This window comes from Oryx dammah, unplaced genomic scaffold (genome assembly GCF_014754425.2).
Source record: "Oryx dammah isolate SB20612 unplaced genomic scaffold, SCBI_Odam_1.1 HiC_scaffold_8, whole genome shotgun sequence".
NCBI lineage: Eukaryota > Metazoa > Chordata > Mammalia > Artiodactyla > Bovidae > Oryx > Oryx dammah.
This window is the reverse complement of record NW_024070192.1, coordinates 52,561,830-52,584,055: the sequence shown is the minus strand read 5'-3', so window position 1 is coordinate 52,584,055 and position 22,226 is coordinate 52,561,830. Positions and strand designations below refer to the sequence as shown.

Below are 22,226 nucleotides of genomic sequence, written 5' to 3'. Positions count from 1 at the left end.
GGCAATGGACAGGGGGGGCTGGCGTGCTGCAGTCCATGGGGTCACAAAGAGTTAGACACAACTGAGTGACTGAACTGAACTGAACTGAAAGGTCAGCCCATCTGAAATCAGCCTATGATGCTACTGGCTGAGCAAGCTCCTGAGGAAGTCAATGGAATACTTTCCTGCGGATGGAGCTTGGAGCAAGAGGCACAGCCACGGGGCCTCACCAACTGTGAGGCAGCTTCCTGGCATGGAGGATCAGGGGATGCCAAGAGAGGCTTGTGTCAAAGAAAGGCTAGAAAAGAATTCTGAAGACAAATTTGACTTCTTTCTATTTTAACCAATATTTAAGATACATTTTCAATACTCAAACACAAACTATAAGCCAGATCTCATGCTAAATCCTCCCAAATGTTCCCACATTTCTAATCTTTGTAGCAATCCCTATGAGACCAGTGGTATAAAGGAAAGAGAATGGATTTTGGATTGGGTTGTGACTATTCATTCATTCAAAAACTTTTTCTTCTGAGCACAACATAGGACAGTGCTTTCTGGTCCTCCTAATTTACATAAATGACCACATGACTTGCTTTAACCAGTGAAATGTAAGTGAAAGTGATGTGATTCACTTTGGGGCAGAAACTTTTAAAAGTCCAGTGCACAATTCACTATGTTCTCTCTTTCCTGCCTCAGCAAGAAAGGAAGCATAAAGATGGAGTCTCCCACACTGTGGATTTCTGAGAGAAAGTAATACAGCACAGAACACTTCTGGCCAATCCCTGATGGACATGGAACATGAACACAAAAACAGTTTTTGTTGTCGAAAATTACTAGAATCTGGGGGCTGCGTGCTACATAACATTAAGTAGCTCAGCTGGTAAAGAAGTTGCCTGCAATGCAGGAGACCTGGATTTGATCCCTGGTTGGTAAGATCCTCGGAGAAGGGAAAGGCTACCTACTCCAATATTCTTGCCTAGAGAATTCCATGGTCAGAGGAGCCTGGAAGGCTACAGCCCATGGGGCCACAAAGAGTTGGACATGAATTAGTGACTAACACACACAAACAACTAGAAGAGAAATTTGACCAAAGTCATACAGTTAGAAAAGCAGAGTCAAGATCTGGACACAGATGACAGCTCCTTTTCATGACCCTTTACAATTCTGCTGAACAAGTCCTAACAAATCTAAGCTGCCTAAAGCTTTTTGTTATTACATGGTGGCTATTATATTTGAAGAAGAACAACATATAAATATGGGGCATTACCATCAATTGACATTACTTCTATGAATCTGAAACTGTGAATAAAATAATGGCATATACCTTCGTATAGGTTGGAATTGAGATTTGGTCAAAGTTTCAGCATTCTTTCCAAGGTTTTTTTTCATTTGGAACTTTTCTTCACCTGAAAGAATAAAGTAAACGCATTTTAAATAAAATTTTGCAAACCCAGATTATGATTTTCATTCTCTGGAGTTTTCCTGGTCTGGTCTAGAATAATAAATAATCTACATAAACAAAGTGTTTCCTAATTGGGCTTGGATTGAGTACTGTAGAAGAGGTTTTTGCTCTGAAAGTTTATTTTCCTTGCTCAGAGGGGAGAACTATATTCTGACACTCAGAATACAATCAAGCCATTTACTGGCCTTTCAGTTATAGCCTCACAGTTACTTCCGGAGACAAATGGTGTTTTGTCTTTTCAGGAAGGCAAACTGACCTGATTCCTGTCAACAGACACCAGGGGGCGTTGAAACCAAGAACTGTTTGTTCACTGAAGATTCCAAGCAGAAAAGACCATTAGCTGGGCATTCCCAGGATGCTAACTGTGTCTCTTGGCCACCAAACACCACTTAAAGACTGGGGGTGGGGTCTTGAGTACTAATGAGCTAATTCAACTGTCTTCTGTTCTCGTTGGCCTCAAGCATCTCAAGTCCTCCCCAATTCTCAGGAAGATACTTTGTAGGCCTCTGGGCACACAGGACCAGAATCCAATTTTCCTTCCCACATTATACAGCTCTGGTTTATGGAGAAGTGGACACACAGACTAGCCTGCCCTACTGGCAAATGCTCACGATCCCCCTGCCATTCTTTAGGTCCAGAAGGTGGCCTGGTAGGCAGTGGCAGGCCCACTATAAAAGTACCACCTTTAGCAAAAGCCAAGACACTGATAAAACCATTTGAACGCAGAGTTCCAAAGAATAGCAAGGAGAGATAAAAAAGCCTTCCTCAGCGATCAATGCAAAGAAATAGAGGAAAACAACAGAACAGGAAAGACTAGAGATCTCTTCAAGTAAATTAGAGACACCAAGGGAACATTTCATGCAAAGATGAACACAGTGAAGGACAGAAATGGTATGGGCCTAACAGAAGCAGAAGACATTAAGAAGAGGTGGCAAGAATACACCAAAAGCTGTACAAAAAAGATCTCCACAACCCAGATAGTCACGATGGTGCAATCATTCACCTAGAGCCAGACATCATGGAATGTGCAATCAAGTGGGTCTTAGGAAGCATCACTACGCACAAAGCTAGGGAAGGTGATGGAATTCCAGTTGAGCTATTTCAAATCCTATAAGATGATGCTATGAAAATGCTACACTCAATATGCCAGCAAATTTGGAAAATTCAACAGTGGCCACAGGACAGGAAAAGGTCAGTTTTCATTCCAATCCCAAAGAATGCTCAAACTACCGCACAACTGCACTCACCTCACACTAGCAAAGTAATGCTCCAAGCCAGGCTTCAGCAATACGTGAACCATCAACTTTCAGATGTTCAAGCTGGATTTAGAAAAGGCAGAGGAACCAGAGATCAAATTGCCAACATCTGATGGATCATTGAAAAAGTAAGAGAGTTCCAGAAAAACATCTATTCCTGCTTTATTGACTACGCCAAAGCCTTTGACTGTGTGGATCACAATAAACTGCGGAAAATTCTGAAAGAGATGGGAATACCAGACCACCTGACCTGCCTCCTGAGAAATCTGTATGCAGGTCAAGAAGCAACAGTTAGTACCAGACGTGGAACAACAGACTGGTTCCAAATCGGGAAAGGAGTACGTCAAGGCTGTATATTGTCACCCTGCTTATTTAACTTCTATGCAGAGTACATCATGTGAAATGCCGGACTGGATGAAGCACAAGCTGGAATCAAGATTGCTGGGAGAAATATCAATAACCTCAGATATGCAGATGACACCACCCTTATGGCAGAAAGCGAAGAACTAAAAAGCCTCTTGATGAAAGTGAGAGAGGAGAGTGAAAACGTTGGCTTAAAACTCAACATTCAGAAAACTAAGATTATGGCACCTGGTCCTATCACTTCATGGCAAATAGATGGGGAAACAGTGGGAACAGTGACAGACTTTACTTTGGGGGGGCCCCAAATCACTGCAGATGGTGCTGCAGTCATGAAATTAAAAGATGCTTGCTTCCTGGAAGAAAAGTTATGACCAACCTAGACAGCATATTAAAAAGCAGAGACATTACTTTGCCGACAAAGGTCAATCTAGTCAAAGCTATGGTTTTTCCAATAGTCCAGTAGTCGTGTATGGATGTGAAAGTTGGACTATAAAGAAAGCTGAGCACCAAAGAATTGATGCTTTTGAACTGTGGTGTTGGAGGAGACTCTTGAGAGTCCCTTGGTGAGCAAGGAAGTGCAACCAGTCAATCCTAAAGGAAATCATTCCTGAATATTCATTGGAAGGACTGATGCTGAGGCTGAAACTCTAATTCTTTGGCCACCTGATACGAAGAGCTGACTCACTAGAACAGACCCTGATGCTGGGAAAGACTGAAGGACGGTGGAAAGGGGGATGACAGAGGATGAGATGGTTGGATGGCATCACCAACTCGATGGACATGAGTCTGAGCAAGCTCCAGGAGTTGGTGATGGACAGGGAGGCCTGGCGTGCTGCAGTCCATGGAGTCGCAAAGAGTCAGACATGACTGAGTGACTGAACTAAATCGAACTGAAGACACTGAAACCCCACCAGTGGAGAAGCATCACAGTTCTCCTTCTTGCTACTCTCTTCAAATGCCCTAGATAGCATAAATGAATTCCTAATAAGCACAGTGCAGAGCTGGAGGGGAAGTTAGAGATTTGAGAGTCTAACTCTCTCCTTTATTTCATAAGAAGGAAAGGAGGGGCCCTGGGGTGGAGTGACATGCCCAAGATGCCAAAGGTCATGCAGAAAAAAAATCAGCAGCAGAACTGAGCATGGAACCCAGCGTGTATCCAACTTTACCCCTGTTGTACTGCCTGGTATGGAAAGGATATATATCAGAGCCATGGTGGGAAAGCGGGAAGAAAAGGGCTAAAAGGAGGAAAAGGGGTAGAAATGAGAGGCTTCTAATGTACTTCAGATGTTCACAGCCAACTAACCATGGTTTTCTGACCTGCCTGCCCCGTAATTTCTCTCTCCTACTCAACCCTCTTTCAAACGCAAGTGAAGTGGCCACGCACAGGTCAGGCTCACACAGAGAGTGAGTGATCATGGGCAGAGGCTCCACAGAAAGAACTGAGGGGCCAGAGGCCCAGGTGTGGGAACCTCACATACACATCTTCCTGAGAACTTAACTATTCATCTGAATGCTTACAGCTTCTTAAAACGCTTGCAACTGTGAAGGTGGCCTGAATCAGGTTAGAGACACAAGCTGGAGTATGCAACAGGAGGAAGGGAGTACGTTCCGAACCTAAACCTGCCCAGCCTGGGTTCAGACAGTGGAGACGTGACCGTGGACTGAGCTGTGTGGTTCACCAGATGGATAACCCTGGTTTTAAAAACAGATGGTTACACGCCTTAAAAGAGCAAAAGTGCACAATTCTTGAAATGTCTATATCAGTACCTGTGGTCCATTTATGTCTCGTCTTGTGCCATACCCCAGCTGTTGATCCAAGGTTAACTTCCCATGTAACAGGAAGCCATTGCTAAGTTATACAGAACCCAACGCCCAGAAAGGGCACAATGTCATATTGGCTATTATTAACCCTTTGCTAAGATGTCATGCAAGCAAAGGAAAATGATGGTAAAACTCAGTCTTCTGCAGTAGAGAAGGACGTAGAAACCTAGTACTGTTGTCACCGTGTCAATAACCAGCTGTGAGGCCCAGGCCGGTCCATCAGGGCAGCTCAGCCCAGACAACTCAAAACCTGCTATGTGCCACAAAAGAGCCTGAAATCTAGGGAAAGAGACTACAGGGGAAAAGAAAAGAAGCAACTGCTGTAACATATGCTATATGAATGCAAGGTGGGGGGACTTCCCTGGTGGTCCAGCGGTTAAGACTCCACAATCCTAAGGCAGGGGGCCTGGGTTCCATCCCTGGTCAAGGAATTGGATCCCACATTCCGCGACTAAAGAGTTCAAATCAGCAACTAAAGATCCTATGTGCCGCAACTAAGACCTGGCACAGCCAAATAAATACACACACAAATATTTATAAATAAATAAATAGCAAAGTTAAAAAGAAAAGAATGCAAGGGGAAGTATACAAATAACATGATGTATGGATGCCATGAGGCTAGTGAGCAGCTGGGAATTCATTCTAAAGAGGGGAAATCACTGAGCCTAAGTTTTCTTTTCTGTGAAATGAAAGGCCTGGAAGGTTATCTCTAAGGACCTTTCCAGCTCTAAACATGTGTGATCTGACAGACAGAAAGTGAACAGGAGGGATTCTCAAAGGAATCTGCCCTCAGGGTATATTACCAGAGGCTTGAGGTCGGGCACAAGCATGTTGTATTCCTTCAAAGTCTTCATCAATGGGACTTGAGGTCTATAAAAGAAAGAAAGAGCAAAGAAAGGAAGTTCACTAGAGGAAGATACGTCATCAAAAGATGGGGAGAGGATTTCTTGATGTTCTTAAACTTTGAAAATCTTTAGAAGTTCCTGCATCTTTTATAGAAAAAGAACAAACCTTCTTCACAAACATTAAGAACTTATCTGTACTATATGTTCATCCTCAACAACAAGCCCTCCTCCACCTCCCACTGTGAGGTGGGATTGGATTATTCTTCCCTTCTTTATATAATTATCCCCTCTCCTCACTCCAACCATCCAACAAAGATGTTTTAATCCCTGGGAGCCTTACTAGAAAAGCCAAAAAAGGTAGGAAAGATGGCCCAGGCTCTAAAGCTACTCTATGGGGTGAGAAGTCAGAACATTGGTTCCTTTGAGGAGAGGCAGTGGGTAGGAGGAAACACAAGGATCCCCTTCCAGGGGATCAGGAATGTTCTATTTCTTGATTTGGGTGCTGGCTCCATGAGTGTGTTCAGCATGTAAAAGTTCATGATCTGTACCCTAAAGATGTGTGTACTTTTCCCTGTTACCCTTTTTATATACATGTACACATTACATGTGTGTACATATATACGTATATAAACTTTATATTTTTATTAACCATTTTCTTAATGTCCCAGTCCACAGTAATATCAAGAATGTTCGAAGGACTGATTATGGAAAACTGCTCTAACTGAGTTTTCAGAAGTGCCGACAAGGGAGAACTATGCTTTTTGATGCATCACTAAATTCTTCCCATCAGTCATATGTGGTGATTGGCATGTACAATCTCTCTTTCCTCCACTCTACCTTCCATATTGGTAAAAGGGCCCCCAGAGGTGGCAGGTTAGGGGAGAGAAGAGGTAAAAATTACAAGAGTAAATAAAAGACTCCTAAGATTTTCATTTTATAAATGAAAATACTCTCTGCACAAACAGGTTCTTGCAAAAGCCAGGCACGTCCCAGAGAAAGGCCCAGGTACTGGACAGCCTCACATTCTCTGAGGACCCCGTGCCACTATTGCTGGCTCTCCCACCACTAAAGCCTGTCAGTCCTGGGCTAACTCCCTAGGCTGCTGTCACCAGTGCTTCTTCACACAGAGCAGTAACAGCAGGCTGCCTTCTCTCCCCTCAAGAAAGGACTATAAATTAAGCAACAAGAAGGAATGGGTTTTGAAAAAGAAGTACAAAGTGCTGCACAAATGCTGGAACCACAATTCTGTGGTAAGAACTTCATCATGAAAAATCTAATTTTTCACACGTTTTTTTCAAAACATACGAAAACACTGATAAATTGACATGATATACTTTTATGGATAAGCTATTTTTCTTAATAAAAATAATTTTAAAGGAATAAAGCAACAGAGGAAGCTGGAGATGTACTATCCTGAACTTTGTAAATTTTTACCTCTAGAGCCAAATTTTCTTGAGCAATTGAGGCGTAAAAATATTCATGGTCTGGAGTTAAAAATTCATCTGTCATGTCTTCAGTGTCTTCAGAAGACTCTGGTGAACAAGCTGATTGTGCAGACTGATCCTATTAACAATGTAGGAAATCACTTTTCAGTTGGTGTTTATTGTAAACAAATCCCTTTAGAGCTGGCTGCAGTGTTAGTAACAGGGCATCTAAAATCACCCTGCAGTCGGGCTGATGCTCTCAAAGCCCCTCCCGCCATGTGCGCACCTCTGCCCTCCTTCTGCACAGCCAGTCATGAACCCCAGAGCAAGTGTGACAAATCACGGTCCTGAATCTCAACATCCTTACCTGCACAATGGAAGTAGGGGAGGCTGGACAACCTTTTTGCTCTGAAATTCACAGGAAGAAGAAAGGCCCTAGACAACTCAAGCTGGAGACTGAATTTAAACACCCTGCTCCCCACAGGCACAGACACAGTCCATGTGCTGGAGTCAACTCTAGGCTGAGGCTGCTCAGACCTGGGACTCCTTCAGGTATTCCCATTTAAAGGCAAGAGAAGGAGCATGATTTTAAAAATAGCAATGCAATCTCAACAATAAAACAGGGATTTCCCTGGTGGCGCAGCAGATAAGATTCCATGCTTCCACTGCAGGCAGTGTATGTTTGATCCCTGGCTGGGGAATTAAAATCCCACAGCCATGCAGCCAAAAAAATTTTTTTAATTTAGAAAAAAGGGAGAACTATGTAAAAAATGAAATAATTTAAAGTAAGTCACTGGGATTTCTCTGGTGATCCAGTGGCTAAACACTCCCAATGCAGGGGGCCTGGGTTCTATCCCTGGGCAGGGAACTAGATCCCACATGCTGCAACTAAGACCCAGCACAGCCAAATAAATAAATTAATTAAAAGCAAGTTATTTCATCAGCATCACTGCTCTACTCCTTCCTTTTCTGCTACTTCTCTACATCCAGTCCCTCATCACCACGTGGCCAGACAGCTGGCTCCTTTCCTTACCTTCAATCATCTCTTTGAAGAGGTTTTGTGGTTTATTTCCCTGGACACTGCCTTTGCCACACTTCCTCTTCTGTGCACTTAGCAGCTGCTTTCCTTAACCTCTCATATCAAATTGAAACTTCTCAGACAAGCCTGGCCTCCCACACCTTCCCCACTTCCCTGACAGACCTGCTTCTCCAGCCAAGCCAGTATGCTTAACGTGGTGCATCCTCCCAGGCCTCACGGGAGAGGAAGAATAAGCTGGCCTGTGAGTGGTCTGTGTACTGATTAAAATACAAAGGTATATTCTTTGAAAAGCCTCAAATGTTATCACAATTGGCTTTCTACATTGTTTATTCTCAATTTTTGTTTATATTCTTCCATGTCAATGGTGATTACAAATTTTGGCTCCTTATGCTGGCTGGACCATGGCCCAATTGCACACTTGAAGAATGAATTAAATCCATGAAGCAAGGCTGTAACCCCAGTGCAAATGCTGGGAAATGACTGAATCCTAGAGATCTTGCTGAGGCATAGATTTCAGTCATGAACACATTCCTTCCACTGAGCTGAGAGCTGAATTTTGGTCTTAGATGACATTCCAGGCGAAGGTACTCTCATTGCAACCCTGGCCCTGCTTTTCCTACTTCAATCTGACTTCAGTCATGAACTTTGGTAACTGACCTCACACTGAGCTTTACGAGGTGGTCTTTTCTACACAGTTAGACAGAAAGCTTGGGCTTCTCAGGTGGTATAGCAGTAAAGAATCCGTCTGACAATGCAGGAGACACAAGAGACGTGGGCTAGATCCCTGGGTCAGGAAGATCCTCTGGAGAAGGAAATGGCAACCCACTCCAGTACTCTTGCCTGGGAAATCCCATGGACAGAAGAGCCTGGTGGGCTACAGGCCATGGAGTTGCAAAGAATTAGACACGACTGAGTTACTGAGCACGCACACAGACAGAAAGCTCAAGAGTCAGAGCTGAATCTAACACTGTTTTCCCCAAGCTCCAATATTCACAGTGCTTTGAGCTGAACTAATTCAGAAAGTATTAGACAGGGAGGAGAGACTTCTTCATTCATGTCAGAGACAGGAGGGCACAGGCTCCAACAAGAAAAGAGCTACATATTTCAACGTCATAATATGTAACAACTCAGTTTTACCCTACTAGGTCTTTGGGTTTGAGTTGGCTCTCCAGCTGTATGACTTACGCTGTAAGACTTCTCAACAGCCACAGATGCATCCGAATTTGCTTGAAAGACTTCACTGTGCTCTGGCTGCTCATCTTTTCTGGGGGGCAGGTGCCTGATACCTAACGATTATAACACAATAATTGTCATTCAGTAATTTTTAAATGACATGAAGGGGCAAAGGAAGATATGTATGCATTTTCTGCCGAATGCAGCTATGTGTCATGTCAGCTTCTGTCCAGAGAGTGGAGACTGGTAGGTTAGCCTGGCTCTAGCATGCAGCCGTGAATCATTCTCCCTTTCACCCACCCGTTCAAGAGTGATGCTTGACAAGGAACAGATTTTAAATATCAAAAGAATCCAAACCAGTATATTTTTCTATCTAAGATGAATAATTTTAGATATACCTTTCCTGGATTTTCAAACAACTGTGAAATGATATCCCATGTCCTGACTGCAAGCAAATTACCAGGTGGAAAGACACAGCATGCAGCTTTCACCCACAAATCTATAAAAGTGATGGCAGTAAACATCATTTGTCTCTAGGTTCCTCAGGCATAGACCCTCTGATAGACGGTAGAATTTTTCTGACCTAAAATGGAATGCAAAGAAGTGGGCAGTAGGGGCTGGCCTGCCACCAATGCCCTCTGGTAAGAGGTTCAATTCTTTGCCAGGTTAGATCCAGGAGCAGGGTCAGCGCATGGAGACTATTTACTTCCTTTGGACAAAGGAATCTGCTCCAGTAATAGAAAAACTTGCAAGTCTCTGGACTTTTTCACCTGTCCGAAGGACAGTGGGATTAGATGGGTGTGCTGCTTTCGCCTGGAATTCAGGATCCTCAGATAGACAGGAAAGGAGAGAAGCGAAAGGAAATATTCTAGGAGGTTTACTTATTGCTGAGAGCTGACAACTTGATAGAGCTCACCTACCCCAATTCCTCCATCTGAACTTACTGGTGGAACGCTGAGGTCCTGACTGTCTGCCATGCTGGTCACTGCTGTCTGTTTGGCCACACTTGTCATTTCCTCCTGGCTCATCGCTTTTCTTGAGATACTCTGCAGCTTGCCGCCAATCCACATGCTCGGAGACCTTAATGGGGAGCTGCGGCAGGGGGTCAGGCTCATTTTCAGCCTCACTGTCTAAAGCCACACCACTCCGAGGATGCCAAGGAGGTACTGTCAGCTGTCCAGTAGCTGCCTTTGCTGCCATTTCTTTCACCTCCACTGGGTGTAAGATAAAGCAGCATTTAAAACAGCACTGTGAATGCTGGAAACAAAAGCTTTCGTTCCTTAAAGAGTTATATAATGTTTTATAGCTTATATTGTCACAATTATTCCCTTTTTAGAACTGCATCATCCTTAGCTTGCCCTGCTTGGCTTGAAACAGAAAAGAGGAGAGAACTAATAAGAGTGAGGGACAGGCAGACTTTCAGTTAGTTACAGACCTTTATGCTGAATTAGACTAAAAGGCAACAGAAATTTGTAGACAGACCTTCTTGCTGCAAAGATTTTGTAAGAAAATGACACGTGAAGCCCCTAGCCTGCAGAAACTAATGGAAGGCATTCTATTTGAGTTTGTATAGCCTTTCTAGACCAGACTGAGCTCATATTTTGGAAGTATGTACATGTGTGTTTTCCTCAAATTTTTCTATCCTTTTTCAGTGTCACTTAGCATTACTATCAAAAAACATAGATGCTGTATTCTTTTAAGCTCATAAGATTAAACTGATATGAAAGGATCATGCCCACAGGATAGGTAAAAGTCACACTGCAAGCTCTCTACCTTAACAACATTATAAGAATCTATACTGTGTATTTTTTTACTACATTTGTTACAAAACATACATATATAGACATATACAGAGTGTAGAAAGATTTCCTATATAGTCCAGAGATTTAAAAAAGCACTTCTCTTTTACAGTTTGTAATCAGAAAGGTCTTTCTTTTAAAATGGAATGATCTAACAAGAAAAGAAGACAGTACAGGCTGTGTACTTTGAGATAACAACCAAGCTAGAAAGATACTTTAAGTTTCATTTTGTCCAACAGAACCCATGGCTTTATACTCACTTTTCCATTTTAAGTGTATCTCTCCATCATCTTTGTTATTTCTCGACTTTGCGTTATAGCTTTCAGAAGACACAGACTGCATCCTGATCCTGAATTGCATATATGTGGGGGAAGAGGGCAAGTGAACACAAACACATCAGTTTACTCAGGTTCCTGACACAACCCCGAGTCCACGAGCCCACCCAGAGGACTGTCCCTATTCTCTGAGCTATTCTGAGGTTGCACTGACTCCTGCGCACCACCAGGTGGCACCAGACCCCCTCAACACTCAGCCCACAAGGCTGTACTACCTGGTAGAGTCCTGGCCAGGGTTGGATGAGGCGGGTGGTCCCTGTGGGTGGCTTGGCACGGTGAGGAGTACACTACCGAGCTGGGTCGTTTTGCTTTGAGGACTGGACTCCCTAGGCCTTCCCTGGCTAAGAAATGAAAGGAGTGGGTTAGATGATCTTGAAATTCAGCTTCACAAACAGAACCCTGGTCCTTGGCCTGTAGCAGAGCAGAGCACAGGTGATGCTTCAGTAGTTTCCTTGTAGTTTCTTTGATCAGAATCCTCTGGTAACAGGCCCACCTGCACAACAGCTAACACTTACAAAGATGGGCTTAAGGCACCAGGGATTCTGAAGATCATTCAGAGAGCTTCATCCTAGTTTCACTGAGTTGTGGACCATGTCCTGCGACTAGTTAGCTGACTTTGGCAAACTTCAGTCTCTCTGGGCCAAGGTCTCCTCGTCTGCACAACAAAGCAGTCTCTTTTTCCTCTAAATATTCCATGATTATATACACTTTATCATCTATCAAACTAATTCTTTGAAAATGTATCATCTAGGGGACCTCCCTGATGAGCCAGTGGCTAAGTCTTCATGCTCCCAATGCAGGGGCCCAGGTTTGATCCCTGGTCAGGGAACTAGATCCCACATGCCACAACGAGAAGATGCCGTGTGGCACAACTTAAGACCTGGCAAATAAGATAAAGATAAAGAAAATGTGTGATTTATGCATACATAGCAATTCCCTTTTATCTAGAACAGCCCAGTCTCCTGCTGTATCAGAGCGCAAAGAGAGGCTGTTGAATTAGAAACGTCATGTCTGATCAGCTTCTCTGAAGAACAATTTGGCAACAGCTATCAAGCATCTGTCGGAGAAGGCAATGGCATCCCACTCCAGTACTCTTGCCTGGAAAGTCCCATGGACGGAGGAGCCTGGGTGGGCTGCAGTCCACGGGGTCACTAAGAGTCGGACATGACTGAGCGACGTCACTTTCACTTTTCACTTTCATGCATTGGAGAAGGAAATGGCAACCCACTCCAGTGTTCTTGCCTGGAGAATCCCAGGGACGGGGGAGCCTGGTGGGCTGCCCTCTGTGGGGTTGCACAGAGTCGGACACGACTGAAGCGACTTAGCAGCAGCAGCAGCATCAAGCATCTTTAAAGTGTTCAAACCCTCTGTAACTCTGCTTCTGGGAGTCTATCAAGGACATAACCCAAAATGCAGAACAAAATTTACTGACAAGTCACTATAACCCTAGTCATAACAGAAAAAAGAAAGACTGAAACAACCTAAAATTCAACAATGGGGGAAAAGAATAATGGGGAAAATTCAATTTTTCCCCATTTCAAACTTATAATTTCAAAGTAAGTTTACAGGATGTTTTTAATAACAAAGGATAAAGAAGTTCTAATGTAAAGCAAAAACTCGGGATACAAAATTGCCTTCTTGTTTAGTCGCTCAATTACGTCCGACCCGTTGTGACCCCATGGACTATAGCCCACCAGGCTCCTCTGTCCATGGGATTCTCCAGGCAAGAATACTGGAGTGGGTTGCCATTTCTTTCTCCAGGGGATCTTCTCCAACCAGGGATCGAACCAGCATCTCCTGCATTGGCAGGCGGATTATTTATCACTGCATCACCCGGGAAGCCCACAAAAATGCCTGCTGCTGCTGCTAAGTCACTTCAGTCGTTTCCGACTCTGTGCGACCCCATAGAGGGCAGCCCACCAGGCTCCCCCGTCCCTGGGATTCTCCAGGCAAGAACACTGGAGTGGGTTGCCATTTCCTTCTCCAATGCATGAAAGTGAAAAGTGAAAGTGAAGTCGCTCAGTCATGTCCGACTCTTAGCGACCCCATGGACTGCAGCCTACCACCCATGGGATTTCCCAGGCAGGAGTACTGGAGTGGGGTGCCATTGCCTTCTCCGACAAAAATGCCTACATGTATATAATTAAGGTTATTTTAAAAGCACACGAAAAGCCTAGGTGGGTTGGCAGCAAAGCATTCAGCCTCTCCCTTGGCGCTGAGCAGGGCAGCTGCACGCTTCGTCCTCCAGCGGCTGCTCCGTCGCCCTGTCTGCCGCTGTCAGTGACGTGAGTGCTAAACTCTCTGAGGCCAATTAGGTGGTTCTTCAGTTCATTCCCTTCGTAAAGGTAAAATACACTAATCCAAAATGCCTGGGCATATTCCTCAATTCTCCCTTTGGTACATATTTAACTGAAATGAAGAGAACAGCAAATTCTTGTCATTATTCTCAGTCACCACTGAGGGCAAGAATAAAAAAATTTTTTTTCCAGGAAGATGGACTTCAAAGCTGTGGATTAATGCTGTCTTTTAACCACAGAAAAGGAAAACTAAGTTCATATACGACTCTGTCCTGAAAAACATTCCTATGCAAAAGAAAATTTATTTTTCCTAAGTTCTTAAAAACCCAGCATATGCATACACTCTCCTTCTACTGAAGGAAAATTGATTTGTGCTGAAATCAATTCATTTGATCTATCTGGCTAAAAATCAGAGTCCAAAAGTTAACGATGATATTGCTCAACTACCTCCTCCTGCCCGCCGAGAGTCAGTGACACTTATTCTGAACAACACTGATTTTCACGTAGTTTGGTTTCTGAAGCCCTGGCACGTGGGATGCCTGGCACTTCCTTTTCTCAGGAAAGCGATCTAGACAGTTTCAGGAAGACAGGGTGCTCTGCTCTGGACCACTGAGGAGTTCTGTCTGGCTGACTTGCCAGCAGCTTCACCTCTGATGTCTCCTGCGAGTCTCCATTATACTGTTCTTCTCACTCACTCAACGGAGAGAACCTGCCAACATCCCTTACTACTCCTCAACGCTCACAATCTCTTTGTCACCAGCAACATGAAGACCATTAAGTGGCCTAAGGGTCACATGGGTGTCTGAAGACATGATGACACAAAGAACAATGAAATGTTAACCCACCTGCTGGTATTCTGGTTCCTGTCTCTTTCCAAGCTGTCCTTGGCTCCGTGAGTGGGCTGAAACTGTTCACCTCTGCTCTGTTTTCCAGGGCCACAAACAGTTGGCAGCTTAAAAATCAGGAGACATGTTTCAGTGCTTTGATGAAGGAATCCCGCTTCCCTTCACTCTCACATTCTATTTTTAAAGTCATTCTTGCTCAGTATGTAGAACTAACCAGACCTCTCAAGATAATTTCAGTTTGCATGTTTCACATCTAATAACTCATCTCTTAGCTGGAGGCCTCTTCAGAGACACGCTGGCCCTCAGGACTTCAGTCTGAACAGGGTGCAAGTGGAAAATGAGCAGACAAAATAGACATCAAAAGTCCCCAAACTTTCCCCTCTATGATTATTAAGGCAGCAGGTTTTATGGCAGGAGCCCCAGGCCCTGGGTTCTTGTCTGATCTTTACTCATGCTAACCTAAGTGAGCCTTATGTTTTGGTTTCCTCATCCATAAAACAGGGACAATAATATCTGCCTAAATCTACTGGGGGTGTGGGGAGGAGAGGGGTGCTATGAAAATAAAACACAACCAAAAAAAAAAAAAGGCTACAATACTTCAAAAATAGTAGAAGTAAAATAAATTAAAGCCAATGCCCTTTAGCCAAAAAAAGAGACCTGAGATCTGCTTACTGCAATTTCAACTTAATTGCATTTCCTAACCTACAGCAAATAAAAGCAACACATGTGAGATTTGGGAATGGCAGCAAGACACCTAAAGGTGAGGAGACACATAAAAATGATCACTGTTTCTGTGGAGTATGAGTTCCAGAGGCTGTTGAGTAGAGGCAACATTGTATCACAGTAACAGATGTTCAAAAAATCATCATGATCACCAAGGAAAGGCTAGAATAGATTTAGAATATATTTAAATTGGCATTTAGAATAATGGCAAGTCTGTAGTGTTTTCATTCAGTATGATTAAAAATTTAAGAATGGAGAAATTAAAAGAATAAATTTCAAATGTTTGAAAATTTCACTTAAGTGAAAATGCCTTATTCCTTGATTATGCTAGAAAACCAGGGTAGGCTTTTTAAAGAACAATTAAAATATGGTATAGTTGCTTTACATGTACTAGCAGATGGTTTCCAATGGCTGCCTTCGATTCCTTCCCTCCTTGTCCACATTGCCACTGGAGAGCTGGAATCTACTTTCCTCCCCTTGAATCCATGCTGGCTTCCTGTGCCCATCAGAAAAGCAGCAAAAGTGATCTTGTCCTAGTTTTTAAGAGACCTGGCAGCTTCAGTTTTCACTTGGGAAGCCAGCTGCCAGGCTGCAGAGAAGCTTGGATGAGACTACTTAGTCAATCAAAAGAAGCCAAGTGTTGAAAGAGGCCGCCTGGGGGAGCCCGGCAACTGAGGCCTCCCTGCAACTTCTTGCTCAACGCAGACTCCAGCTGAACGCAGTTGAGGGGCTGGTCCTGGCCAGTGTCACAAGGAATGGAAGAATCAGTCAAGTTAGCCCTGTCATACCCAGGGCCCACAGAATTATGAGAAGTAATAGAACATTGTTATTTTATGTTATGCAGCAAAAGGTAATCAACATACAGTATACAATAAAAGTTATTTCCAGTAGTCTTCTAGTAAACTCTAACTTTCACTGTGCCTTCTCTTTGTGTGTGTGTGTTAGTAGCTCAGTTGTGTCCGACTCTTTGTGACCCCATGGACTGTAGCCCACCAGGCTCCTCTGTCCATGGGATTCTCCAGGCAAGAATACTGGAGTGAGTTGCCATTTCCTTCTCCAAAATCACCTTCCTTCTCTTTACATAAAAACAAATGCCAAGGCTTTTCCAAATGTTCTAAGTGAGGACTAAAGTCTCACTGAAATGCAGCAAGGAACAGTGCAAGAGCACTAGACTGGGAGTCAGAAACCCAGCTGGGGCTGGTCAGTGGCACAGCAAGGGATGGGGTAGTGGGAGTCAGCTGCCCTGTGCAGGCCAAGAGGGGGCACTTTAGGTGGAGGATTTCAAAAGAATAATAAAACTCACTAAAAGCCTGCTTTTTTTTTTTTTTTTTTAATACCATGAGCCAGCAACTCTAAATAGTTTCAGTAATAAGATCCTCCTTCCAGTGGTGCTGACCTCTCCCACTCCACCCTGTGCTCAGTCACATCCATGGATCTCAGAAAGTTCAAGTCTCTGAGCTTGAGCTTCACACTCTGGAAAAGGATGGGCTTGATCCATCTCTAAAGTTTTGATTCAACAGGCAGCCAGCTCTGCATGTGTGAACTTGTTAAAATTCATCCATTCATTCATTCCCTCAATGACCACTTACGGAGTACCTTCTACTGCTAGGCCCCTTCTATGTGTGGGGACATTTCCTCAGCCTTACTGGATGGACCTGTCCTTAAGAAGCCCAGAGCCTACAAGCCATGTGGTGTGGTCAAAAAAAAAAATGAAGAAACAGCAGCAGCTCACAGAGGAACCACTCTTCAACCCCTGGTTTCTCACATCCTCAGAAGCATTTCCTTGGACTACCAAGTCCTTCCGTTCCCCATCGGTGTCTGAGCTGCTCCTAGCGGAGCTTGTGGCTCATTCATCAAATCGCAGGGTCTAATAAACAGCCTCTGGCTCTATACTTATCAAATGAGTGAATGAATGAATTAATAAGCAATTCAGAATGGGGATTAAATACCTGCCCAAGATAACATATTTGTTGAGTTGAACTATCTAAAATTGTCAATACTTGATTATTTTGACCTACAAAACAGCGATTTCACATAGTTCATAGAATTTTACAGAGGACAGGGCCTGTGAGCTGGGTTCGGGATAGGAGATGAAGAGTATCTACCTTGGAATTCGAACCTAGAAGCCTTGTTTCCCAAAGCAAAGAGGACTCGCTAGGAGTTGGCGGTGCTGACACCGCCCTTGCAAGTGGGTCAGGGTACGCTGAGACCGGCTCCAGACCCTGCACATGCTGCCCTGGCCCCGCATCTCAGCCTCACCTGGCAACCCTTCTCCAGCTGATCCCCGGTGCTTTTTTCAGTGACTTGGGGGAAAGAAGCTAAAGGTGTCCAGCCACAGTCGCTTCTTTTCTTGGACCTCTTGCCAAAATGTCCTCCTCGAAAGTCTTTCACTGTCCTTGGAGACCTTGCTAGAGTCAGACCGCTACCCCCCGGGTCCGGCCGCTGGTCCCCAGGCCACTGCACGACAGGAGGAAGGTAGCTGGAAGCCGGGGGGCCGAGGGCTGAAGTTGAGTCGTGGATGCCTGCAAACTCTCTCGAAGAAGCCCACAGAGACCTGCGCTCCGCCTGCTCCTTCTGTATCATCTCGAGGTTTTCTATCTTCTGCTGAACAATCCTCAGCAAATCGGCATTCTGGTGCATTAAGGTCTGCGAAATCTTCAGGTTCAGCACACACTTACTGATGTACTCCTCGGTCATGGAGCGGTTGTTCGCGGCACCCTGGGCTCCTCGGGCTGGCTCAGGCTGGCTGGCGGAATGAAGCGCACCATTCTGCCACTCCCAGTCCTCACAGGAGAGCTCCGTGTCGGCGTCCAAAGAGCTCTCATCTTCGGCGCAAAAACAGCACACCTCTCTCCTCATCTTTTCCAGCTCTTCTTCCATGGACTTCAGCTCATCTGTCTGGTTTGGTGTGGCCCCCTCAAGAGATGAGCCAGTTCCTGAGTGCTCCTCCTCTGGGTCATCTGCTGTGTCCAGGCAGCCTGAGTAAGTTTCACTGATTTCGAAGCTGCAGAGGCTTGTCTGATCTGGGCTGGGGTTCCTGGCCTCTTCCGCCACGGAGCAGGCAGGAGAAGCAGCGTCTTGGCGGTGAATCTGCTGGGCCACCGGACTTACATCTGGGACAGGAGGCTCTGGTGTTGCTTTCCCGGTGGGAGAAGAGTGACCCCTTGGGGAATGAAACTGACCACCTGCTGCAAAGAAAGGCAACATGCAGCTGATTAAAGTGACCACAGCAGCTCAGCACCTACGGCTGGTTGCTCCAGTGGCATGAGAACACAGAAAGAAGTTTCTTATCTTCTCACTCACTTTTCACTTACAAAGACTGCCAGATACACTCACAGAGAATGAGAAGGTATTTCTAACTTTTGACAAGAGTTGAGATAGAAAATTTGGGAAGGGCTTTCCTGTGTGGCTCGGCGGTAAAGAATCTGCCTGCCAATTCAGGAGACACAAGTTTTACCTTTGATTCAGGAAGATCCCACATGCCGAGGAGCAACCAAGCGAGTGTGCCACAACTACTGAGCCTGTGCTCTAGAGCCCAGGAACAGCAACTACGAAAGCCCATGAGCCCTAAAGCCTGAGCTCTGCAACAAGAGAAGCCGCCACAATGAGAAGCCTGCACACCGCAAACCAGAAAGTAGCCTCTACTCACTGCAACTAAAGAAAAACCCCACCCAGCAATGAAGACTCAGCACAGCCAAAAATAATAGGTAAATAAAATTATTTTAAAAACATGAAAATTGGGGAAGGATCAAACCCAGGAAAAAATGCTTAAGTTATAGTATGTTCAAAATATGCCTAACTATCAGGACAAGTGAATTACAGGCCCCTGAATCTTAGGACTAAATTCACACTTTCTTTACACAAAAAGTGTTTGAATATTCATGTCAGTTTGAGTCATGCTCTTTGTGAGCATCTGATAAAATGAGCCAAGACACTACCCAAGAAGCCACTGCACTGTGAGAGAAATAATACCTTAAAAAATAACGCCAGGACTGACCACCCACCACCCCTGGTTGATGGTGTATGGCTTGCAGAAAATAGGATGGAGGAGTCAAAGTAATGAGACCGTGGAGAGCCATTCTGGAGGCCTCCAGGCCTGCGCAAAGAATCAAGAGAATAGTCGCTTGGCTAGAATCCGAATGCCTGAATTTCAACTGTGTAATCAGCCTGGAATCATGAGCAAATCACACCTCTCTGAACCTTAGTTTTCTCATTTGGAATATGAGGGCATCAACCAGATGACTGCAAGGTTCTTTGTAGCTCTGAGTTCAAAGGTTTCCAAGTACACTAAAAAGTAGCAAGGCTTTAAGAAAAAAGTTAGAAGGAAATACCAAAATGTTAACAAATTATTTCTAAGAAATTAAAATCTTAAGTAATCTTCTTCATATTATTTAAATTTTCTATAATGAACTGTAGTGGGAATTTCTAATAATGTACACTCACAGCCTTGAGAAATTTCATAGAAATAACACCTGGAAAAACAGCATATATCAAGAAACTGTGTTGATGATGTACCAACAATGATCAAAAACATTTTTCATGTTTTTCTTAGAATAATAGCCTTCTTACAGACCCCAAGGCCAGACCCAGAAGGGAGTATGACTGGGGTCATGAAAGCATGGACCTTGGAACAGTGGGTCAGCATCAGGTATGAATACTGCCTACACACTTGCTGAATGTTCCCGAGACCACCCCACGAGGGAACGGCCTGGGGTGAAAACAAGGAAATCTAGACTATGTCAGTGTAGTGTCTTGAGAAAGATAGATCAAGCAAAGGTTTGTAGTCTGCAATCAGGAATAACAGCTGGACTCAGAGTGGACTCTGCACCTCAGTCCAACAGAGGCAGCAGGCCCCCTGACCCATTGCACCAGATTTCATGTTCTGCTCTCATTCTCATTACTCGCTCGCTCCCAGACCTTTACAGCAACAACTGGCGCCCAACGTGGGGCTGGAGCAAAAATGAAAATACAGCAACCTGGGACGGTTGAGAGGCCTCTGAAAATTCCTGCTGGTGAGTCCTCAGGCACTTAATTAGGGTTAAAATGGGAAATATTGAGAGTATAGAACACTATTGCCTATATATTTGTTTATTAAGACAGCTCTTGAAAGCAGGAGGAGCTTCTGTTAGTGAAGGGCAATTATTAGAATTGTTACAAGCAGTGGATAAATATTGCTGCTGGTTCCCGTCAATAGGAACCTTAGATTTGAAAGTCTGGGAAAAGGTTGGAGCTGAGTTAAAGAAAGAACATTCAAAAGGAACTTCACTCCTTGTTTCTATTTGGAGTACATGGACATTAAATAAGTCAGTACTGGAATCTTTGCATACTTCTGATTCTTTTGATGAAAGTGAGGATGACTCTTTTGAAAAACCTCAAAATCAATATAGTAAGGCCAGTCACCAAATTATGTTCAATCAAGGTTATATACCAAGATTGGAACTGGGCAAAAGTCAACAAGGAAGAATTTACCCTTTGACTGCTCAAGATTTCAACCCACCCCCACCCCCGCCCCATTTTCAACAGGGGCCACTGCTCGTGTTACTCTTCCTCCACCCACACCTGTATCTCTTAATTGGAAAACTGATCACCTTGTGTGGACAGAGCAGTGGTCTCTAACAACAAGAAAAACTGGAGGCTTTACATAAATTAATTAATGAACAACTTAGCAAGGGACATATCATTGAGTCCTTTAGCGCTTGGGATTTTCCAGTGTTCATTATACAAAAGAAATCTGGTAAATGGAAAATGCTTACTGATTTGAGAACTGTTAATGCTGTTATTGTTCCAATGGGTGCTTTACAACCTGGTCTACCTAATCCTAGTATGATTCCAAGAAATTGGCATTTGTTTGTTATCGATCTCAAAGATTGTTTTTTCACTATTCCTTTACACCCTGATGATCAACCTAGATTTGCCTTTTCAGTTCCTTGCATTAATTTAAAGGAGCCACATAAAAGATTTCAATGGACTCTGTTACCTCAAGGTATGCTTATTGCTAAGTCACTTCAGTCGTGTCTGACTCTGTGCAACCCCATAGATGGCAGCCCACCAGGCTCCCCGTCCCTGGGATTCTCCAGGCAAGAATACTGGAGTGGGTTGCCATTTCCTTCTCCAATGCATGAAAGTAAAAAGTGAAAGTGAAGTCACTCAGTCGTATCTGACTCTTAGCGACCCCATGGACTGCAGCCTACCAGGCTCTTCCATCCACTGGATTTTCCAGGCAAGAGTACAGGAGTGGGGTGCCATTGCCTTCTCCGAAGGAATGCTTAACAGTCCCACCATTTGTCAAAATTTTGTAGCCAAGGCTTTACAGCAATTGCAACAGCAATCCCCTCATGCATATATCATTCATTATATGGATGATATACTATGACTACAAAAAAGAGAGATGACATTTTTGAATGGCCATGATATTCTTTAGATTCCGGAGAAAACCAGCTAAAATAAAATATTTTTTGAAATTGCAAAACCAGTTCTTCTTGCACGTGCAGTTAGGAAAAAGTTGACTTGTTAAAATACTTTTTTGGAGCTCCAATTCTGCCTGGGAAACAAAAACAGGCCTGGGGAAAAAACCTTAAGCTAACTCTTATCATGTCCTTGGGATACACAGCCCACTCTGTCTGGGACTCTAGCCATAAACAAATTGGTAGAACTCAAACCAAGGGAAAAAATAAAAGAAGGAACAAAAAGATATTTTAAATTTCAAGCAGAAAACTATGAGATCTCTGTCTGTCTAAATTCAACTGTGTCTCAGTGTGTGTCTTTGATTTTGGATACTATGTGGTTAATTTATAAATGAGTTCTATTTAAATTCAGGTTCACTTAAACTGAAAAATATTCAATATTAAATATCTAACATTAATGT

The 22,226-nt window shown here is 43.9% G+C and overlaps 1 protein-coding gene across 1 annotated transcript in view; it reads right to left on the bottom strand.

Moving 5' to 3' along the window:
• The window catches only part of TEX14 (testis expressed 14, intercellular bridge forming factor), an 85,006-nt gene that overhangs the window by 16,857 nt on the left and 45,923 nt on the right, over window positions 1-22,226 (bottom strand). The window contains exons 13-21 of the mRNA XM_040244207.1: window positions 17,621-18,549; window positions 14,639-14,745; window positions 11,712-11,837; window positions 11,422-11,510; window positions 10,307-10,576; window positions 9,375-9,475; window positions 7,161-7,289; window positions 5,685-5,751; window positions 1,304-1,385 (exon numbers count right to left, since the gene is read on the bottom strand). Of these exons, the coding sequence (XP_040100141.1) occupies window positions 1,304-1,385; window positions 5,685-5,751; window positions 7,161-7,289; window positions 9,375-9,475; window positions 10,307-10,576; window positions 11,422-11,510; window positions 11,712-11,837; window positions 14,639-14,745; window positions 17,621-18,549 (1,900 nt within the window). The remainder of the gene's footprint in view (window positions 1-1,303; window positions 1,386-5,684; window positions 5,752-7,160; window positions 7,290-9,374; window positions 9,476-10,306; window positions 10,577-11,421; window positions 11,511-11,711; window positions 11,838-14,638; window positions 14,746-17,620; window positions 18,550-22,226) is intronic.